The sequence below is a fragment of the Amphibalanus amphitrite genome, unplaced genomic scaffold, assembly GCF_019059575.1.
Source record: "Amphibalanus amphitrite isolate SeventyFive unplaced genomic scaffold, NRLGWU_Aamphi_draft 000568F_arrow, whole genome shotgun sequence".
In the NCBI taxonomy this organism is placed as follows: Eukaryota; Metazoa; Arthropoda; class Thecostraca; order Balanomorpha; family Balanidae; genus Amphibalanus; species Amphibalanus amphitrite.
In genome coordinates this window covers 53,787-71,335 of record NW_024882062.1, presented here as the reverse complement: position 1 = coordinate 71,335, position 17,549 = coordinate 53,787, and the positions used below count along the sequence as shown (strand labels likewise).

Genomic DNA, 17,549 nt, shown 5'->3' with positions numbered 1-17,549 from the left:
CCACACCCGCATAGTACACAAAACAAGTGTGATCATTCTTATGAGGCACCTAACACAGCGCTGAAGGAAATGTGGACGGTCAGCTTGTTTGTATCTTTTAGCACTTTGTTTTTCTGTACTTGAAGAGCCAATTGCCAAAGGCATGGTCGAAAGACGTTGAATGAAAGGATTGCAAATTAGCAATGCAAAGTCAATAGCCATCAAGTACGAAACGCATCACCAACCATATCAATTTTGTTCAACTTTCCTTATACCTAAATGTCACAATGTAGAACAATTGAGAATCAACGATTATTGTTTTGAACATGCTTATTGCTTACATGATTGTACAAGCTTACATGTGGTGTCTCACGCCTAATATTTCAGAGCTTCCTTCATATCCAATTCTGAGGTTGCCTAAGGACATGCAACGGGAGATTCGAAAACAGATCAGGTTTGAAAGAGCGGTCAATGCAGTGATGAGCCTCAGGCTCGTCGTGGATTGGGTGATTAGTAGGTACAGCACATGATCAGATCAGTAGCGGTCCTGTTACTGCTGGTGTGAGTCGGCAGTATCGGTCAGGGCCGCGGTGCAGCACTGGGTGTGGCCGGAGCACCGGACCGCACCCGACTATATAACGTCAGCAGCCACCTCTCATGGCACCAGTTCTCCCAGCAACTGTCGCACTCACAACATGAAGGCCGTGAGTTACCCAGACTGTGTGAAACCGATCTAACGTTATCCTATTGTTAATTCTTCTTTGTAAGGATCTAAGATCTTGTAAGGAACTTGCTGGTATGTAGGATTCACTTGACACTACGCTTTGTGCCGTTCATAGGGTGAGTGCAGCGAAGCATTCAGAAACATAAACGTTTTCTTTCAGTTCATCATTGCCGCTCTGGCGCTGGTGGCCGCCGCCGACCGGCCGGCGTACCCGACCCCGGCCTACGGCCCCCGGCCCGCCTACCCGGCCCCGGCTCACGGCAGCTACAAGCCCATCGCCATCCTCGAGGAGGAGAGCGTCCACCCCGGAGATGGCACCTACAACTTCCACTTCAGCACCGAGAACGGCATCTACAGGTCAGTAGGTACTGGATATGCTTACATTTAGGTACAAATTGGCGGCCACGTTGCTCTGGCGTGGTATAAATGTTTCCATAACCCAAGTCACCCAGTTAGCCATGCAGTACTAAGGTTTTTCTCTACCGTACAGGTCTGAGAACGGCGTGCCTCTGCCCGGCTACGGCAAGAACGCCTACGGACAGCCCGAGGGCAGCTACCGCCAGGAGGGCTCCTGGAGCTACACCGACGGATACGGCAACCCCGTCAAGGTGACATTTGTCGCCGACGAGAACGGCTACCAGCCGTCCAGCGACATCCTACCGACGCCGGTGCCCACCCAGTACCCGACCCCCGAGGTGGACCCCTCCTACATCGAGCCTGCCTACGGCAGGCCCGCCTACCAGCCTGCCTACAACTAAGTCATCCACACCTCAATCGAGATGTGTCTCGTGTGTGCAGTGTGGCCCCAGCCGATCGACAGCCGCCCACCTCAGTTTCGGTGAAACGGTTAGAGATCGTCTCGCTGTGCGAGCAACACCTCAGCCATAACTGGTGACAACTGAGCGTGAGTGGTGATCTTTGTATTTATTTGTGAGTGTTGTGTGTCCGAGTCAGTGAATACATGTGTACCTTATTCTTAGTGTACTGTATTATGTATACATCATATTTAGGTATTTTAATGATCCTTGAAACGATGAAATAATGAATGATGGAAGGGACAGAGTTAAAACCTCCATTTCGCTACAAATAGCATCGGCGTTTCCCGGGGCTCATCGCTGCGCCCTTAATATACTCCATTTTTTCTTTTAACAATTTAGGCTAATGAAAATTCGGAGGACACACAAATTATTGTTAGCAGCAACAAATACAAAATATATGGGCGTCTCCGCACGGAAAATGCCCTTTCACCTACAACCCGACCATGAATGAGATGCATGGATCATATTTCGTGTTATCTATGGCAAGTAATATCACTTCGCATGAGATGAGTAAGTAGCGTGTCAGTATCGGACAGCGGTCAGTAACAAACAGTAACAAACTAACAGTAGCCATAAGCTGCCAATAAACAACTGCTCGCATTGTATCTCGACATCAACAAGGTATCATGTTACTCATCTCGAAATGGTATCATAGCAAGCAAAAACCGGAATCATTTAACTAAAAAAGCAATTATGTTCTCGTCGAGCGGGCTATTCAATAAAAAAGCTCTAATCTTTGAATGGACGGATTGACAGAGTCGGATCCACGTTAACCAGAGCTTCTAGCGCAGGTGCCAACCCCTATCCTTCCAATCGTGCGCAATGCCGAATAACGGGAGAATCCGGATGCCAAAGTTTAGCGTGCTCGTCAAGGCCGGACACGATCCGTTCCACTCAACTGACTTCAACTGGTTGCGGCTGCTCCCACCAACTGCAGACCATCCACGTCAGAATTTTCACAATCTAGCGCCGGAGCGTCTCGAACCCGGGCTCTCGCTACCGGAAGTCCAACGCCCTATCGACTGAGTCACGGGACATACACATTACAATCACAGTTGAGAGATGCAAAACCAACTGTGAGATTATTCAAGCTGCAATTACTGTTTGCTTCATACACCTTTTTGTCTTGATATGTTTTAATAATTCCAAAATTCGGAACAATATTCACTAAGACGGTTAACCAGTGAGAGAGCGAACAAAATCGTCATTTCTATCAATTGCGCTAAACCTGTTTTGCAGTAACCAGATTGAAGACAATGGGACGTTAAAGATGGGCGATGTTCAGCGAGGACAGGGACGACTATATAATCACCACACTCGCCGGTCTACAGCATCAGTCGTGACACACATCAATCCGATCAACATGAATATCGTGAGTAGTAACTAACATACTGAGACGCATCTGGCCAGTGCGCCACCGATAGTTCAGCTGTGTAGTGGACATGTGGGACTCTAAGAACATTAACTTTCAAGCATGTAGGCTATTTGCTCTAAAAATACAACCTATTGCGCACGAAAAATCAGGGGTATCGCTGTTATTTATTCTTCTTCTTAATGAAACTCTGTTTTTCAGTTCATCGTCGCTGCTCTGGCCCTGGTGGCTGCTGCCGACCGGCCCCAGTCTTCCTACAGGCCCCGACCTGCCTACTCTGCCCCGACCTACTCTGCCCCGACCTACGCTGCCCCGACATACTCTGCCCCGACATACTCTGCCCCCACCTACTCTGCCCCGACATACACCGCCCAGCCCAGCTACAAGCCCATCGCTATCCTTGAGGAGAAGAGCGTCCACCCCGGAGATGGATCCTACAACTTCCACTTCAGCACCGAGAACGGCATCTACAGGTGAGAAATGATAGATCTCGAAATTTGGGTCAGAATAAATTCGAAAATATGCTCTTATCAATTAATGAACTGAATAAATTGTCAGCCACTTAAATAAAAAAGCAATGTAATTGACACAATGAAACCATTGCCAGGTCTGAGAGCGGCGTGCCTCTGCCCGGCTACGGCAAGAACGCCTACGGACAGCCGGAGGGCAGCTACCGCCAGGAGGGCTCCTGGAGCTACTCCGACGGATACGGCAATCCCATCAAGGTGACATTTGTCGCCGACAAGAACGGCTACCAGCCGTCCAGTGACATCCTGCCGACGCCGGTGCCCACCCAGTACCCGACCCCTGCTGTTGACCCCGCCTACGTCGAGCCCCAGCCCGCGTACCAGCCCGCCTACGTTGAGCCCCAGTCCGCATATCAGCCCGCCTACCAGCCCGCCTACAACTAAGCAACACGGCGATGTCATGGCGAGTGCTTCGCATCGAACAAAGCCATGTAAAGTTGACTACAGTCAGTGTCGGAACGGCACGGTCGTGACTTTGCGTGGAAGTCAGCTACAAATGGCCGCAGTGATGCTCATTGTATTTATATGGGTGCTGTTTGAATAATAAAATATTCCGTCTCTTATATATGTATAATGAACGTGGCGGAGGCATCTCAGAGCATACAAAACATCACAGATATATTTGAATCTTTCCGCATGTTCATGTACAGGTGGGAACTGTGTACATTAAGAACACAGGCATGAAGGATCCGCACATCTGTATGCCTCTGTCATTCCTGCTTTCTGCAGGGAACGTTTCCCCTTCAGCTGATACATGGGGTCATCAAGGAATGAGTTTTTTTACAACTGCCGCTTTTATGAAGGCTATTGAAAACCTTAACCCACGCCATGGCTGGAGGCGTAAAAACATTTCCTAAGGCTTTTGGCAACCACCTAGAAACAACTCGGTGTGATCGGACCACCACTCCGCCAAGGGAGCTGTGGAAGTGAGCTTTAACTACATCAAAAAAAAAAAAAAAACTTAGAATAAACCATTTGTGCATGGCACAAACTTTATATACAAGCCCACGTTCCCGTTGCTCACTATTTAGTGTCGGTTTGAAATTTGAACAATTTTTCCAGTCCCGATTTCCTGAGAATGGCAATGTTTTCGAGAATGGCAAAAGTAACTGGTGAAAAGACAAACAAACATGGGTAGGTATAGTTGAAACACAACCGACACACACAGCATACTTCACTGTACAAGAACTGGTACATTCTGGCCTTAGCGCTCACTCCCGTGCTTACCTCCCAGCGATGCATGTCATCCATTTGGCCATTGGAGGCCTGCACAAGAAGGCGAAGTTCACATTTATAAAATATGTTTTCAGCTGAATACTCGACGCAGCGCTTTTCGAGGAGCGCTGTTGCCCGAAAATTTGGACTTTGAATTGTGAAAAACGCCAGCCCGCCGCAAAACGCAAACACCGCAAAACGCGCAAAACGCACGCCCGAAACGCCAACGCAAATGTCGCAAAAAATAAACAATCGCCCGCCCGACGCAAACCGCAAAAAGAAACATAAAACCGCCGCAAAAATAAAACCGCCCGCATCGCGCGCCCGCTAACCGCCAACCGAAAACGCCAACCGAAAACTCCCGCCCGCCGCCAAATGCAAACACCGCAAAAGAATAAACGAAAAAGCGGTCGCCAACCGCAAACAAATTTAACACCGCAAACGACGTAAAAAGAAAACCGCCCGCATCGCCGCCCACCCGCCGCCAAAGACAAACACCGCAAAAAAAAACACAAAACGCCCGCCCGCCGCAAAACGTAAACACCGCAAAACGTGCAAAGCGCTCGCCCGAAACGCCAACGCAAACGTGGAAAAAATCGCCCGACCGCCGCAAACCACAAAAAACGCAGAAACGCCGAAAAAATAAAACCGCCCGCATCGCACGGTCGCTAACTGCCAACCGAAAACGCCTAAAAGTCGCCTGCCAGCCGTCAAACGCAAACACCGCAAAAAAAAACAAAAAAAAAGCGCCCGGCCGCCGCCAGATAATAATTTATCAACGACTGGCATACCGCTAGCCGCTAGGATTCCAGAGATTCAGCTTTTCGGTCATTTTCACAAATCAAAAAGATATCTCAAAAATTATCCTAGATGAAAACGCATGGGTAGTGCACCGAATGGTGGTTGATCCGCATGAAAGAAAATGGGGGGGGGGGGTTGTTTGGATCGTTTTCGAGCAATTTGCCGTGGAACGTCTTTTTTATTTTCCCCATTGGCTTGACCCGCGCCCCGCTGGGCTATTCAGCCATACGCGCCCTGCTGGGGGGGGGGGCAGATTCTGCCCCCCCATCTAACTTCCGAACCGATGGTCGAAGAAAGACGAGGAAAACGGCAATCGAAAGCTCTCAACATGGCAGATCTTAAAAGCCCAATTTTTTTTTGCTTAAGTAGGTCAGAGGTCAGGTCAAAGTCAGGTCAAGGGTACAGCAGATGTGGTCTACTATAGGACCAGGCGGGCTCCGCCGGCCTGTGGCGAAAACCTGAGTTGCCAAGCATTGGGCCAGAATCTGCGGGCGGCGGGAGGCGCTCCGCCCGCCCCTATGACCCATCCGGGCCAACCTGAGTACCGCTCCCACTTGAAAGGGACCGGTCGGCCGGCCTGGCGGGCGGAGCGCCGGCCTGTCGGGTCGGGTCGGCGCTCCCCTCGCCCGGACTGTGGTTAGGGGGCACCCCCGGAAAGATGATTTTCCGGGGGTGCGGGCGGGGGCTCGCGGCCCGTCTGGAGCGCCGGGGAGGCATCCACTAGATCTCTCAGGCCCGGGGAGATATCCCACAGCTCTCCCCGGGGCCGGGACGGCATACTCGTATGCCATGGAACGGCACCGGCCACCGTACAAAGTTAGGGAGGAGGCCGCAGGCTGGCGGAGCGCGTGTGGTCCAGCTGTAGTGGTCGGAAGGTCTGTCGGGGCGGTGGGGTTGCGCGTGGGATCTGGTGTGTGCGTGTGTTTATTTCGGTGAAGCTCTGTTTCGTTTTGTTTTGTTGAAGAGGTGCCTCGTAATAAGTTAACCCGCGCCCCGCTGGGGGGGGGGGGCAGAATCTGCCCCCCCTCCCGTTTTTCGCCAATAACTTCTAAACGCGTTACGCCAGCGACGTCAAACTTTCAGTACCTTATCATACAACAATTTGACACGTTCCCTGAAAATTTGAGCGAAATCCGTCGGATAATTTTTGAGAAATTGACGTTTTAGTGACGTCATGTTCGCCATTTTCGCCTAAAAAACGGCAAAATTTCAAACGCCGCTAACTTCTTCATTTTTAAAGGAATCAAGACGTAACAAAAAAGGTTATACGTGATTCTACTTTGTCTATCAAATGGCTATCTCGGTTTTTTGAAAATTTTGGATTTTGGCCAAAAGTTTTCCAAAAAACTGACTTTTTTGGGAAAATACTTATAAAATTCAAAATTTTGAGTTTGTCGAAAAAACCGGAATATATGTCAAAGAAGTGGTCTATGTGCACCTACATACCAATTTTTAGAAGAATCGGTTCAAAAATGTGGGAGTTATTCAAAATTTTATGACGTCACGACACACAAAAATTTTGAAAAATGATTTTTTTGGAAGTTCTAGACCTCGCACGGACATAAAAATAGCACCATTCGATTCGCCGTGAAAAACTGCATCGGATAGACACCTTTTTAGGCCTTAACAACCAACTTCAAAATTTGACCTCACTTGACCTGACCTTGACCTGACCTCGACCTGAAATTCATCCAGAGGTGGTGAAAATCACTTATTGAGTGTGCCTATTGAATTCCATGAGTAAAATGACCCATAAAACATGTGTCGCACATGCCCTTTTCTATATTTTGTTTTTGGTGACCTGACCTGACCTGACCTGACCTTGACCTTGACCTTTGAATGACATTGTGTGCAACGAATATTGTCTTGGTAGTCTAAGAACACGTTTTGGGCAATCAGTCTCAGTCCATTCTTCGGCAACTACGGTGCAACGATAGGCGTTATCACAAGTGTATTCGCGGTCATTGGGGCGACGTAAGAAAAGAAGAAAACAACTGGCCCCAATAACTTTAAATTATCAGTTAGCATGCATCTTTTCCTTGATCTGTAGATAATTTACCATTAATTGCTAGAGAAAATTGCATTTAAAATCTTCCATCTATGTTTTTTTTTCATCGTTTGCACAATATGTTCTTTTTTAAAATAGAAACACTAATTAGAAATAGTTCCCGCATCATCAAGAACAATAGGGAAGGCTTGAAGTGAATACAATAATCTTAACGGTGTTGTAATCTATGTGAAGACACTTCTAAAATTGCCTGTAAAAATATTGAAGGCAAAAGTTCAACTTTTTCACAAGACGGATGTCTATAAACCTATTCAACGTGTGACAACTCAGCCGGTATTTTGTCGCCTACAGCCCAGCTTTCCCTAGTGACCGATATAGGCGCTGCTATCGATGTCCGCCCGTGCCGCCTAACGAAGGCCGATACTGTAGAAACTTGCATTTTGTACCCTTTGACCTGACCTTGACCTGACCTCTGACCTACTTAAGCAAAAAAATTTGGGCTCTTAAGATCCGCCTTGTTGAGAGCTTTCGATTGCCGTTTTCCCCGTCTTTCTACGACCATCGGTTCGGAAGTTAGACAGGGGGGGCAGAATCTGCCCCCCCCCCCCAGCAGGGCGCGTATGGCTGAATAGCCCAGCGGGGCGCGGGTTAATGCTTTTGCACCAATTCAACTTTATTTATGTCCATTGTCCATGCCCATAATCATGAATAAACGACAAACAAACAAACAAACGCAATGCAAGTTTCTACAGTATCGGCCTTGCACCGTAGTTGCCGAGGAATGGACTGAAACTGATTGCCCACAACGTGTTCTTAGGCTACCAAGACAATATTCGTTGCATACAATATCATTCAAAGGTCAAGGTCAAGGTCAGGTCAGGTCAGGTCAGGTCACCAAAAACAAAATATAGAAAAGGGTATGTGCGACACATGTTTTATGGGCCATTTTATCCATAGAATTCGATAGGCACACTCAATAAGTGATATGGACCACCTCTGGATGAATTTCAGGTCGAGATCAGGTCAAGGTCAGGTCAAGTGAGGTCAAATTTTGAAGTTGGTTGTTAAGGCCTAAAAAGGTGTCTATCTGATGCAGTTTTTCACGGCGAATCGAATGGTGCTATTTTGCTTCCGCAAGAGGTCTAGAAAATCCAAAAAAATCATTTTTCAAAATTTTTGTGTGTCGTGACGTCATAAAATTTTGAAAAAATCCCACATTTTTGAACCGATTCTTCTAAAAATTGGTATGTAGGTGCACATAGACCACTTTTCTGACATATATTCCGATTTGTTTTTTCTCGATACACTCAAAATTATGGATTTTATAATTATTTCCCCAAAAAAGTCAGTTTTTGGAGGTAAAAAATTGGGCCAAATCCAGAATTTTCAAAAACCGAGAGAGCCATTTAATAGACAAGGTAGAATCACGTATAAACTTTTTTCTTATGTCTTGATTCTTTAAAAATGAAGATGTTAGCGGCGTTTTCCGATGGATTTTGCTCAAATTTTCAGGAAACGTCTTGAATTGATGTATGATAAGGTACTGAACGTTTGACGTCTCTGGCGTAACGCGTTTAGAAGTAATTGGCGACAAACGGAAGGGGGGGGGGCAGATTCTGCCCCCCAGCGCCCAGCGGGGCGCCTAGGTTAACCCGCGCCAGGCCGGTGCTCCGAGATTCCGCGCCGGGCCGGGGGGGGGGTGTCTGAACATCCCCCCTTCTAACTCGGCTCCTGGGCCACGTAGCGACACGCGATAAGCGGCAATCGAAAGAACGTCCAAAATAAGGACGAAAACACTGCAGTCATTTTTGGGGTCAGGTCAAAGGTCAGGTCACCAGAGGTCACCAAAGGTAAAATGTTGACTATTTCAACATTTTGGAAACTGCCGACGGCTATCTCGAGAACCGATAGAGATACAGCGCCGCGGAAAAGCGCATTCGATAGCCCTTTTACAGACCTTTCTGAATATTGCTCTCATATTTGACCTCAGGCCAACGATTTAGCCTCCAGAGGGCAAAAACTCCAAAAATAGCCGTTTTTAAGCAAAGCGTTTTTTTCGGCAATAACAAAAGAGCCATGACATTACTTTTGCCAGCATCGTGTTCCTCTTGTCGAGACGCGTCGAATGAACAATAATTTGACCTTGAAATGTCAGCTTGAAAATTTGACCTCAGGTCAAAATGACCTGACCGGAAAAGGTCATGTTGCATATCAGTCGATCCGCAACGTCGAGCCGAGCACATCTAGGCGTTTTCCGCGCTCTGACACGCCTCTATCATCAGAAGTTATTAGCGAAAAACTGTTAGATTCTGTTCGTGACCTGAGATGACCTCGGGGACATAACGAGAGGTCACAATTGCCATTTTCCGGTTCAGTGTGCCAATTCTACCTACATCTCGATGTTTGAGAGTGTCTAGAATAGCGTTCGTACAAAACAGACGCTTTTCAATTTTCTTCCATTGAATTTTTTAAACATTTATTTCGTTCATATACGCACATATGATGTATAGGTATACGTACATCGTGAATCACATGTCACTCATGCATATGGATGCACATTGCAAATGCACATATTGGGCATGTAACAATGCGAGCGCACCAAACGTTCACAAACCTCGCCCCGCCCCGCATCGCCCCGCGAATCCCACATGTACAGCCCTCAGCAGACTGCGTAGTAGGTATTCTTTTTTCGACAAAACCGGTAATAGCTCAAAGATTATGTTATCAGTCGGTCGGAACTCACTGCAAGTATGGCGCCTCGTCATGCTCCACTCCTTCGATTGGGTCTATCACTAAACAAAGTAGATGCCTTGTGTGGCAACAAAATGCATAAGTTTGTTTTTGGGGCAAATATAAACTTTTGGGTTTTGTTGCCAAACTGGATGGAAAATGAGGACGATGGTAATGCCAATCCAAAGTGCGAAGTCTCCCGCGTCTTGCTGTTACGATTTCCAAGTGACCGATAGCATAGTATCCGCGTTATTCTCGGTTTTGGCGAAAAAAGAATACCTACCACGCAGTTTGCAGAGGGCTGTACATACTCGTTCTCGCTGGGGCGATGCCCCTGGCCGCCGGCCGGGCCCGCGACCCGTCACCCTGCTAGGGTGGCGAGCCGCGCGCCCGGCCGGCCGGTTTAGTGGAAAACAGGAGGTTGATTTTTCCCCATTGACTTATCATGGGGAGGTCAAGAAATTGACCTGACCTTAGATCATCGATATCAAAATTCAGAGATTTGCACATTGTAGCTATCAATGACCTCATTACATCCTACGACTTTCAAAGGCCTCCGTCATCTACTGTAGCTCTGACACGGTGACAAAGTTGCAAAAAAGTGATTTGAGGTTGGGTCATTCGAAGTGACTTGGTGGCCTGACCCTAAAAGGAAGGGGGTTCAAACTTGTACATACACAATGTTTAAAATTGATAAAAGAAAAGGCATGACAAATTTCGCGAAGCTATGCGCCTCCCCTATTACATATAGGGGGTCTCCCCTATTCACATACGTGTATTCTGTATTCATGCCTTCAAATCGGTAAATCAGTTAATGTAGCATGGTTGAAGCAGATGCACCCAAAGGAAGCCGAATGCCTCTAGTGATTTATAAAAACAACAAAAAGCTCTTATACGTTCGATGATAAAAATGGGGTCTATTTATAAACATGTTTCTATTGACTAATTTTTAGAAATCTCCTGTCATTGTAGCGGTAGTTTCGAACTCGAGCTAATGAAAAAAACAACATATTTAATCACTTGTTTCAAAAACGCCCAGCATTAGTGAATGCGGAGAACGCTACCTAGTACTAACTACAAGTCACAAAAGCCTTTACTAGTCCTATCGCGAAAATAAATCTGTTTTCCTCGATTATTCATCATCAAAACCTTGTAGTATTAGATCAGTTATATATTATTGATTCTCCTCGCAGTCAAAAACAATGTTGACGTCACATTGACGGTACTTATGCAGAATCCTGGTAATGGAGACCTATACGAGTATGTAAAGCAGTATGGCTGAACGCCCTCTTTGTGAAATGGGACATGCCAAGGTTGTTAAAAATGTCACTTTATTGAAACATTAAGTAACAGACCGGCGCGAGCTCGGTCAATCGTCAGAACAGGTTTTGCAGTGTGGTAGAATGCGAACAATGGATGGGTCGCGGGGCGCGGTTCGTCTATGTACCGCGTAACTATTTAAAGACACCACAGACGAAATCAGGGTATCATTTGGCTCACAGACCAAGTCTCTTCAACATGAAAATCGTGAGTAACTAGTAAATGAAACGTATTCGGTAGTGCAACTCATTCTATCGATCACCGAGTGAACGAGAATTGAATGCAGCTTAGCATTTACAATAGTTAATTCTAGAAATACATTCTTGCAGAATACAATATAGAAGTAGCATACTCCATGGCACTTGGCAGGATATATTTCTAAGAACATGTGAATTCAAAACATGCTCACAGCATTACCAAAGGGAGAAATGTTTTGCCAGTCAGCTCCATAGGCTGTCAGGAAAAAAAACCTAAAACAAATGTTTATCATTTTCAGTTCATCGTCGCTGCTCTGGCCCTGGTGGCTGCTGCCGACCGGCCCCAGTCTTCCTACAGGCCCCGACCTGCCTATTCTGCCCCGACCTACTCTGCCCCGAACTACGCTGCCCCCACATATGCCGCTCCCAGCTACCAGGTCCAGTCTACCTACAAGCCGATCGCTATCCTTGAGCAGGAGGACGTCCACCCCGGAGACGGCACCTACAACTCCAAGTTCTCCACCGAGAACGGCATCTATAGGTGAGAAATGATAAATCTCGAGATTTCGGCTAAGAATACTAAAACTTAACCTACTTGAAATTGAGTTGAGATGCAAGCAGTCTGGTTAGCGCTAAATCCGTGAAAATAAAGGCCGTGATATTCATTTCGCTCTCATTACCATGGCTTCACAGAACAAAGTTTCCTTCTATTGCCATGCGGGCCTTAATAAGGTCCCACCTCTACAACACGGTCGCTCCATTTTGAAGAAGGTCACCAAATAAAAGGCGCTTTTTAAATAAATATACTTGCTTACAAAGTCACAAAGTCAAACTTACAAAGTCAATATGTATGTTTGTGGTGAAAAAATGCGCATTTAATAATATAATAAGGAATGATTATGACATCCAGTGTAAAAAAGACAAAAAGATACGTTATTGACACAATAAAAACCATTCTCAGGTCTGAGAGCGGTGTTCCTCTGCCCGGCTACGGCAAGAACGCCTACGGACAGCCGGAGGGCAGCTACCGCCAGGAGGGCTCCTGGAGCTACTCCGACGGATACGGCAACCCCGTCAAGGTGACCTTTGTCGCCGACAAGAACGGCTACCAGCCGTCCAGCGACATCCTACCGACGCCGGTGCCCACCCAGTACCCGACCCCTGCTGTTGACTCCGCCTACGTCGAGCCCCAGTCGGCCTACGTCGAGCCCCAGCCGGCCTACGTCGAGCCCCAGCCCACCTACGGCAAGCCCCAACCCGCCTACCAGCCCGCCTATCAGCCGGCCTACCAGCCTTCCTACAATTAAGTAAATGCAATATTTGATGCTGAAAACGCGAGGTGAAATCACACAGTATATGACTGAAGTGATTTTGAAACCGATCGTTGTCATCATCTGAAATGTTGGAAGCATAATCTGTATTTATGTGTATCTGTTGTGTAAGCATTTGCAAAATATACCTTAAATAAATCACTTTCCGCACGTTTGCCATTCATCTCCCTGCAATGCATGCTTTCTATCGGATAGGTATCGATTGCCGGAGCGACTTGAACCCGGGAATCCAACGCTCTACCGAGATACGGAACGGACGCCGAGGCGAGGGTCCCTCCCACTGTCAAAAAACTTAAGGGGTGTCCGTGGTTCAGAAGGAGGAAACATGAATGTGCACCAAATCCCAACGAAAACAATTAACCATTCATCTTTTTTTTAGGAACTAGACTTTTATTCCTTTTAATTTTCATTTTGGGCCTCCGTTGTTCCTGTGACGTTATTTGGAACAAAAGTTTTGTATCTTTAAAGTGTGACATATGTTACGCGCAAGTTAGTACATATGTATATACCACCAAAGCAACAATGGTCTTTTACAAAGGCTTTAGTATAAGATTTGAAAATTGTTAGAGATCTGCGCTGACGTCACAAAGTATAAGGGGACATTCAAAGGCATTAGCCCCTGAGGTGCCCTAACCGGTAATTGCAGGCCAGGGACCCCAATTTGGCTATCTCAACTCAAAACTAATGTTAAGGAGGGATGGTCACTTTACGTTGCACTACGCATCTGGGTCTCGTTCAAAAGATACGGTAAAAAGGCCGATGAAAGGTCAGCTTTGCGAACTCGCTTGAAAAAAAAATGAAACGTCAAACACGCCCGCTAGGTAAGTACAGGGGTTCTTCATTTCCTCAGTTGTCATCGCTGGTGAAGCGTCTAGGATTTGGTCAAGCTTTTGGTCAAATAGTAGCAATTTGTGAATACCTTTAAGAGCTGCCACTCTGTCTTTCCTTACAGACCAGGGCCCCTGCAGGGTCGCGCCTGCTTCCACTGTAGTGCTTCTGTCGCGTACTCAGCGCCGCGTGTTGACCTCCGTCAGGGTCGGAAGGGGGGGGGGGCGTGACCGGCCGCCGGGCCCGTCCCGCCCCACACCGCCACCTACTTAAGGCCGCACCGACTGTGGGAGAGCATCAGTTTCACACCGATCCCACCACACACAACATGAAGCTGGTGAGTAGCACTCGGATGAAATGGAGAGCATTGACATAGTTTTACTTTTTAAGAGTCAAACTGTGATCAGAACTTTGGATGAGGATGTGCAAAACATTTTCAGTGAACGTTTCCAGGATATGACATCAATATTTACTAGTCACCGTAGAAAGTTAAAAAGGCATTCGTAAACACAAAAGTAGAACAAAGTGATTTGAAAAGGCATTAACTCGTGTTCAGGCTTTAGGTGACATCTAGCTTGCAATCCAAATAATTTTAAGATAAGACACGCGTCAATTCTCAATTTCATCCAACAGAAATTCAGCATCGTTGTCAGCACCGGTCTGCAGGTCAAAATATAGTTGTTAATTTCGATCAGGAGTAGCAAGACAGAAGTAGGATAGCAAGTACTTGTAATAGGTAAAGAAGTAACAAATCATATTTTCATTGCAGTTCATCATCGCTGCTCTGGCCCTGGTGGCCGTCGCCGACCGGCCCCAGCCTTCCTACAGGCCCCGTCCCACCTACGCTGCCCCGACCTACGCCCCGGCCCCGACCTACAAGCCCCAGCCCAAGTACGCTCCTGCCCCGTCCTACGGCCACTCGAGCTACAAGCCGATCGCTATCCTGGAGCAGGAGGACGTCCACCCCGGAGATGGCACCTACAGCTCCAAGTTCTCCACCGAGAACGGCATCTACAGGTCAGTTAACCTTCCACTTTGCAGTAACATCAGCCATACTGACCCCCTTTGCATGTTATTTCATAAATCTTTCGTTTGAAAGAGAACTGTACGACTACACGGATAGTCAATAGTCCATACTGGTTGTATCTGTAGCTACGATTTCCCTTACTGATTGACAAGATTATAAGCGTATCCATCATTTGCACATGAGTCAACGTTGCTTTATAGAATTATCAAAAGCATAACACTGACCGCGAGAAGTACAAAGTCTACAATATGAAATCAAACAAACTGTTTGAGCATGGACGGGCATTGAATGTTAAATATAATACAATAATGCACAATTATTTATGTTGCAGATCCGAGACTGGCGTGCCGGTGCCCGGCTATGGCAAGAACGCCTACGGCGAGTCGGAGGACCTCTACCGCCAGGAGGGCTCCTGGAGCTACACCAACGGCTACGGCGAGGAGGTCAAGGTCGCCTTTGTCGCAGACGAGAACGGCTACCAGCCGTCCAGCGACATCCTGCCCACCCCGGTGCCCACCGAGTACCCGACCCCCGAGGTGGACCCCACCTACGTCGAGCCCCAGCCCAGCTACGGCAAGCCCGCCTACCAGCCGGCTTACAAGCCCGCCTACAACTAAGTGATCTATGCTGAATGGTGTTCGCTGACCTTTGTCTTATTTATTATGTCGATGTTTGCTATTTATGAATCATACAACACATCATCGTGTTTTGTTTCCCATGCAAAATACATTGTTTCATAATGATACAAACATTTTGTATTCATCTGGGTGTTTATATAATAGGAAGTTTTTGAAAAATAGACAATGGACATAGGAAACGGGTCATACGGGTGAATAATTCAGACAACATTCCATATGAATAATTACTGAGTCACTTTCAACTTGGTCCCGTCTTTGGGCTGTGAGCGCCCATCGGGAAACATGTTTCCGTGTGCGACAGTTGAGGTGCTACTATCTAAACGTACAGTCTGTCTTAAAAGTACCGCGCAAAGTGACGCCGGATCCATCGAGCCTGACTGAGGAAGGGCCTGCTAAATTTGGGTCACCGAAGCAATTGACATCCTCGTCCATTCCCTAGGTCAAATGGTCGGTGACTTTCAAATTAAAGCAGACCCTTTCTCCGTCAGGCTTGATGGATCCACCGCCACTTTGCGCGGTACTTTTAAGACAGACTGTACACAGCGCAGAAACCGCTTCTGCATCAGAGCGAAGGACCGTTCACAGCTCGAAGCCGACGACCACTGTCAGGGACCAGCTACATGGAACCAGCTCCTCAAACCAGGCACTGTCACGGACCAGCTCAATGAAAACTTAGCTGGGGTGACACTGACCGCATGTGCACGAGCATTCGCCACTTCTCGTGGACCCAAGAACGGATGGGATGATTGTGTTTAAGTTGGTAAGCTGTTAGAAACCGGTTAGATCGGTGGCTCCCACATTTCGCACGGTCTCAACTATCACGTGCACAATTACACTGAGGAAGACTTGCTTACGTTCCTTACAGGTCTAATGTTTCAGGTCCACTTATGAGGAGGAGTTCAACAAATTGCTGTGACCCCAGGCTACAGGCATAAAATTGAGATATGGGTATATATTTCACATACTAACACTAGAATGATGCACAAACGGTCAAGTTTTATAATGGCCTCGTATGACTTTGGATGAACTTGACAAAAGGCAGGTCATTTATAGTGTCTTAACCCTCGCTCGCACATGGGGTGGGGCGGGGGGTGGTTGCCATCCCCCCAGGTAGTTTTTCTGCTATGCACTCAATATTTTTAAAGCTAGAAGCCTGATGGTTCGTATAGCTGCTCTGCTATCCTTTCTTGATGTCCACTGAAAATTTCAAGTTGCTGTGGTGTTTGGTTTTGGAGATATGACCTTGGTTTTTAAGGTCATGTCAAGACCCAAATGACCAATTCTCAACATCTTGCGTTGGCTATGGGCCTTGTGAGCTTTTGACACCTCGATTTCGGCCTTTTTTGCCAGTCTAACCTCCCACCTATCATGGAACATGTTGTTCGACGATGTACAGATGTCAAGGTCAGGGTCAAGGTCAACCTAGGTCATCTAAAATAATTGCGTTTTGGGCAAGTTGAATTGACTTTTCGTGAAGTTTTTTGGCTTCATTTTTGGTACAAGCTTCTCAGCTCATGATTTCATGTAATATGGACACATAAACAGCCGGTGCACACATGAGTATACACACAGACACACACAAACATACAAACACATATCATTGACCTTGACCTAACTTGACCTGAGATGACCTCAGCAGCAAAAACCTGGTCGGGTAGTGTGACAAAGAGGTTCTAGCTGGCTTGGCACCAGAAAACGGCATCGTCATCGGTATATGCTAAGCAGCGCACTTGATATCCAACGGTGACCCAAAACAGCAACATTTTTTAGTTTGACCTGACCTGGAAGGTCAATGACTGCCCTGAGAAGGTAAAACTGGGTATTATTGGATTCGTCTCTTCCCAAAGAATCATTTTGGTCTTTACCGCGAAGCTCTATCTCCAACAGGAACGAAATGGTGCGGGGGGGGGGGTGGCACCCCCATGTGCGTTCTAGGATGGGAAAATGGCATGTGCGGGCGAGGGTTAACCCTTAACGGACTTAACCCTTAACCCTCACGGACCCGGGGGGAGGGCGTTTTTCGCCCCCCACTGG

General features: G+C 47.1%; 4 protein-coding genes across 4 annotated transcripts; all 4 read left to right on the top strand.

Moving 5' to 3' along the window:
* Positions 1–491: 491 nt before the first annotated feature.
* Positions 492–1,683, top strand: LOC122394005 (cuticle protein AM1274-like). Its single transcript, XM_043390526.1, has 3 exons — positions 492–683; positions 864–1,060; positions 1,194–1,683. Exons 1-3 carry the CDS (start codon positions 675–677, stop codon positions 1,459–1,461), a joined length of 474 nt encoding a protein of 157 aa, XP_043246461.1. The 5' UTR covers positions 492–674; the 3' UTR covers positions 1,462–1,683.
* A 1,201-nt stretch (positions 1,684–2,884) lies between these two features.
* Positions 2,885–3,974, top strand: LOC122394007 (adhesive plaque matrix protein-like). The gene is made up of 3 exons (XM_043390530.1): positions 2,885–2,893; positions 3,095–3,366; positions 3,501–3,974. Exons 1-3 carry the CDS (start codon positions 2,885–2,887, stop codon positions 3,802–3,804), a joined length of 585 nt encoding a protein of 194 aa, XP_043246465.1. The 3' UTR covers positions 3,805–3,974.
* A 7,659-nt stretch (positions 3,975–11,633) lies between these two features.
* Positions 11,634–13,163, top strand: LOC122393997 (extensin-like). The gene is made up of 3 exons (XM_043390519.1): positions 11,634–11,701; positions 11,991–12,232; positions 12,653–13,163. Exons 1-3 carry the CDS (start codon positions 11,693–11,695, stop codon positions 12,996–12,998), a joined length of 597 nt encoding a protein of 198 aa, XP_043246454.1. The 5' UTR covers positions 11,634–11,692; the 3' UTR covers positions 12,999–13,163.
* Positions 13,164–14,150: 987 nt separating this feature from the next.
* LOC122394002 (adhesive plaque matrix protein-like) lies at positions 14,151–15,626 on the top strand. The gene is made up of 3 exons (XM_043390524.1): positions 14,151–14,187; positions 14,620–14,867; positions 15,209–15,626. Exons 1-3 carry the CDS (start codon positions 14,179–14,181, stop codon positions 15,492–15,494), a joined length of 543 nt encoding a protein of 180 aa, XP_043246459.1. The 5' UTR covers positions 14,151–14,178; the 3' UTR covers positions 15,495–15,626.
* The last annotated feature ends 1,923 nt before the right edge of the window (positions 15,627–17,549 follow it).

Coding starts and splice junctions, on each gene's coding strand:
- LOC122394005 (XM_043390526.1), top strand. Junction 1,061..1,193: donor ACCGAGAACGGCATCTACAG/GTCAGTAGGTAC, acceptor TCTACCGTACAG/GTCTGAGAACGGCGTGCCTC.
- LOC122394007 (XM_043390530.1), top strand. Junction 3,367..3,500: donor ACCGAGAACGGCATCTACAG/GTGAGAAATGAT, acceptor AACCATTGCCAG/GTCTGAGAGCGGCGTGCCTC.
- LOC122393997 (XM_043390519.1), top strand. Junction 12,233..12,652: donor ACCGAGAACGGCATCTATAG/GTGAGAAATGAT, acceptor AACCATTCTCAG/GTCTGAGAGCGGTGTTCCTC.
- LOC122394002 (XM_043390524.1), top strand. Junction 14,868..15,208: donor ACCGAGAACGGCATCTACAG/GTCAGTTAACCT, acceptor TTTATGTTGCAG/ATCCGAGACTGGCGTGCCGG.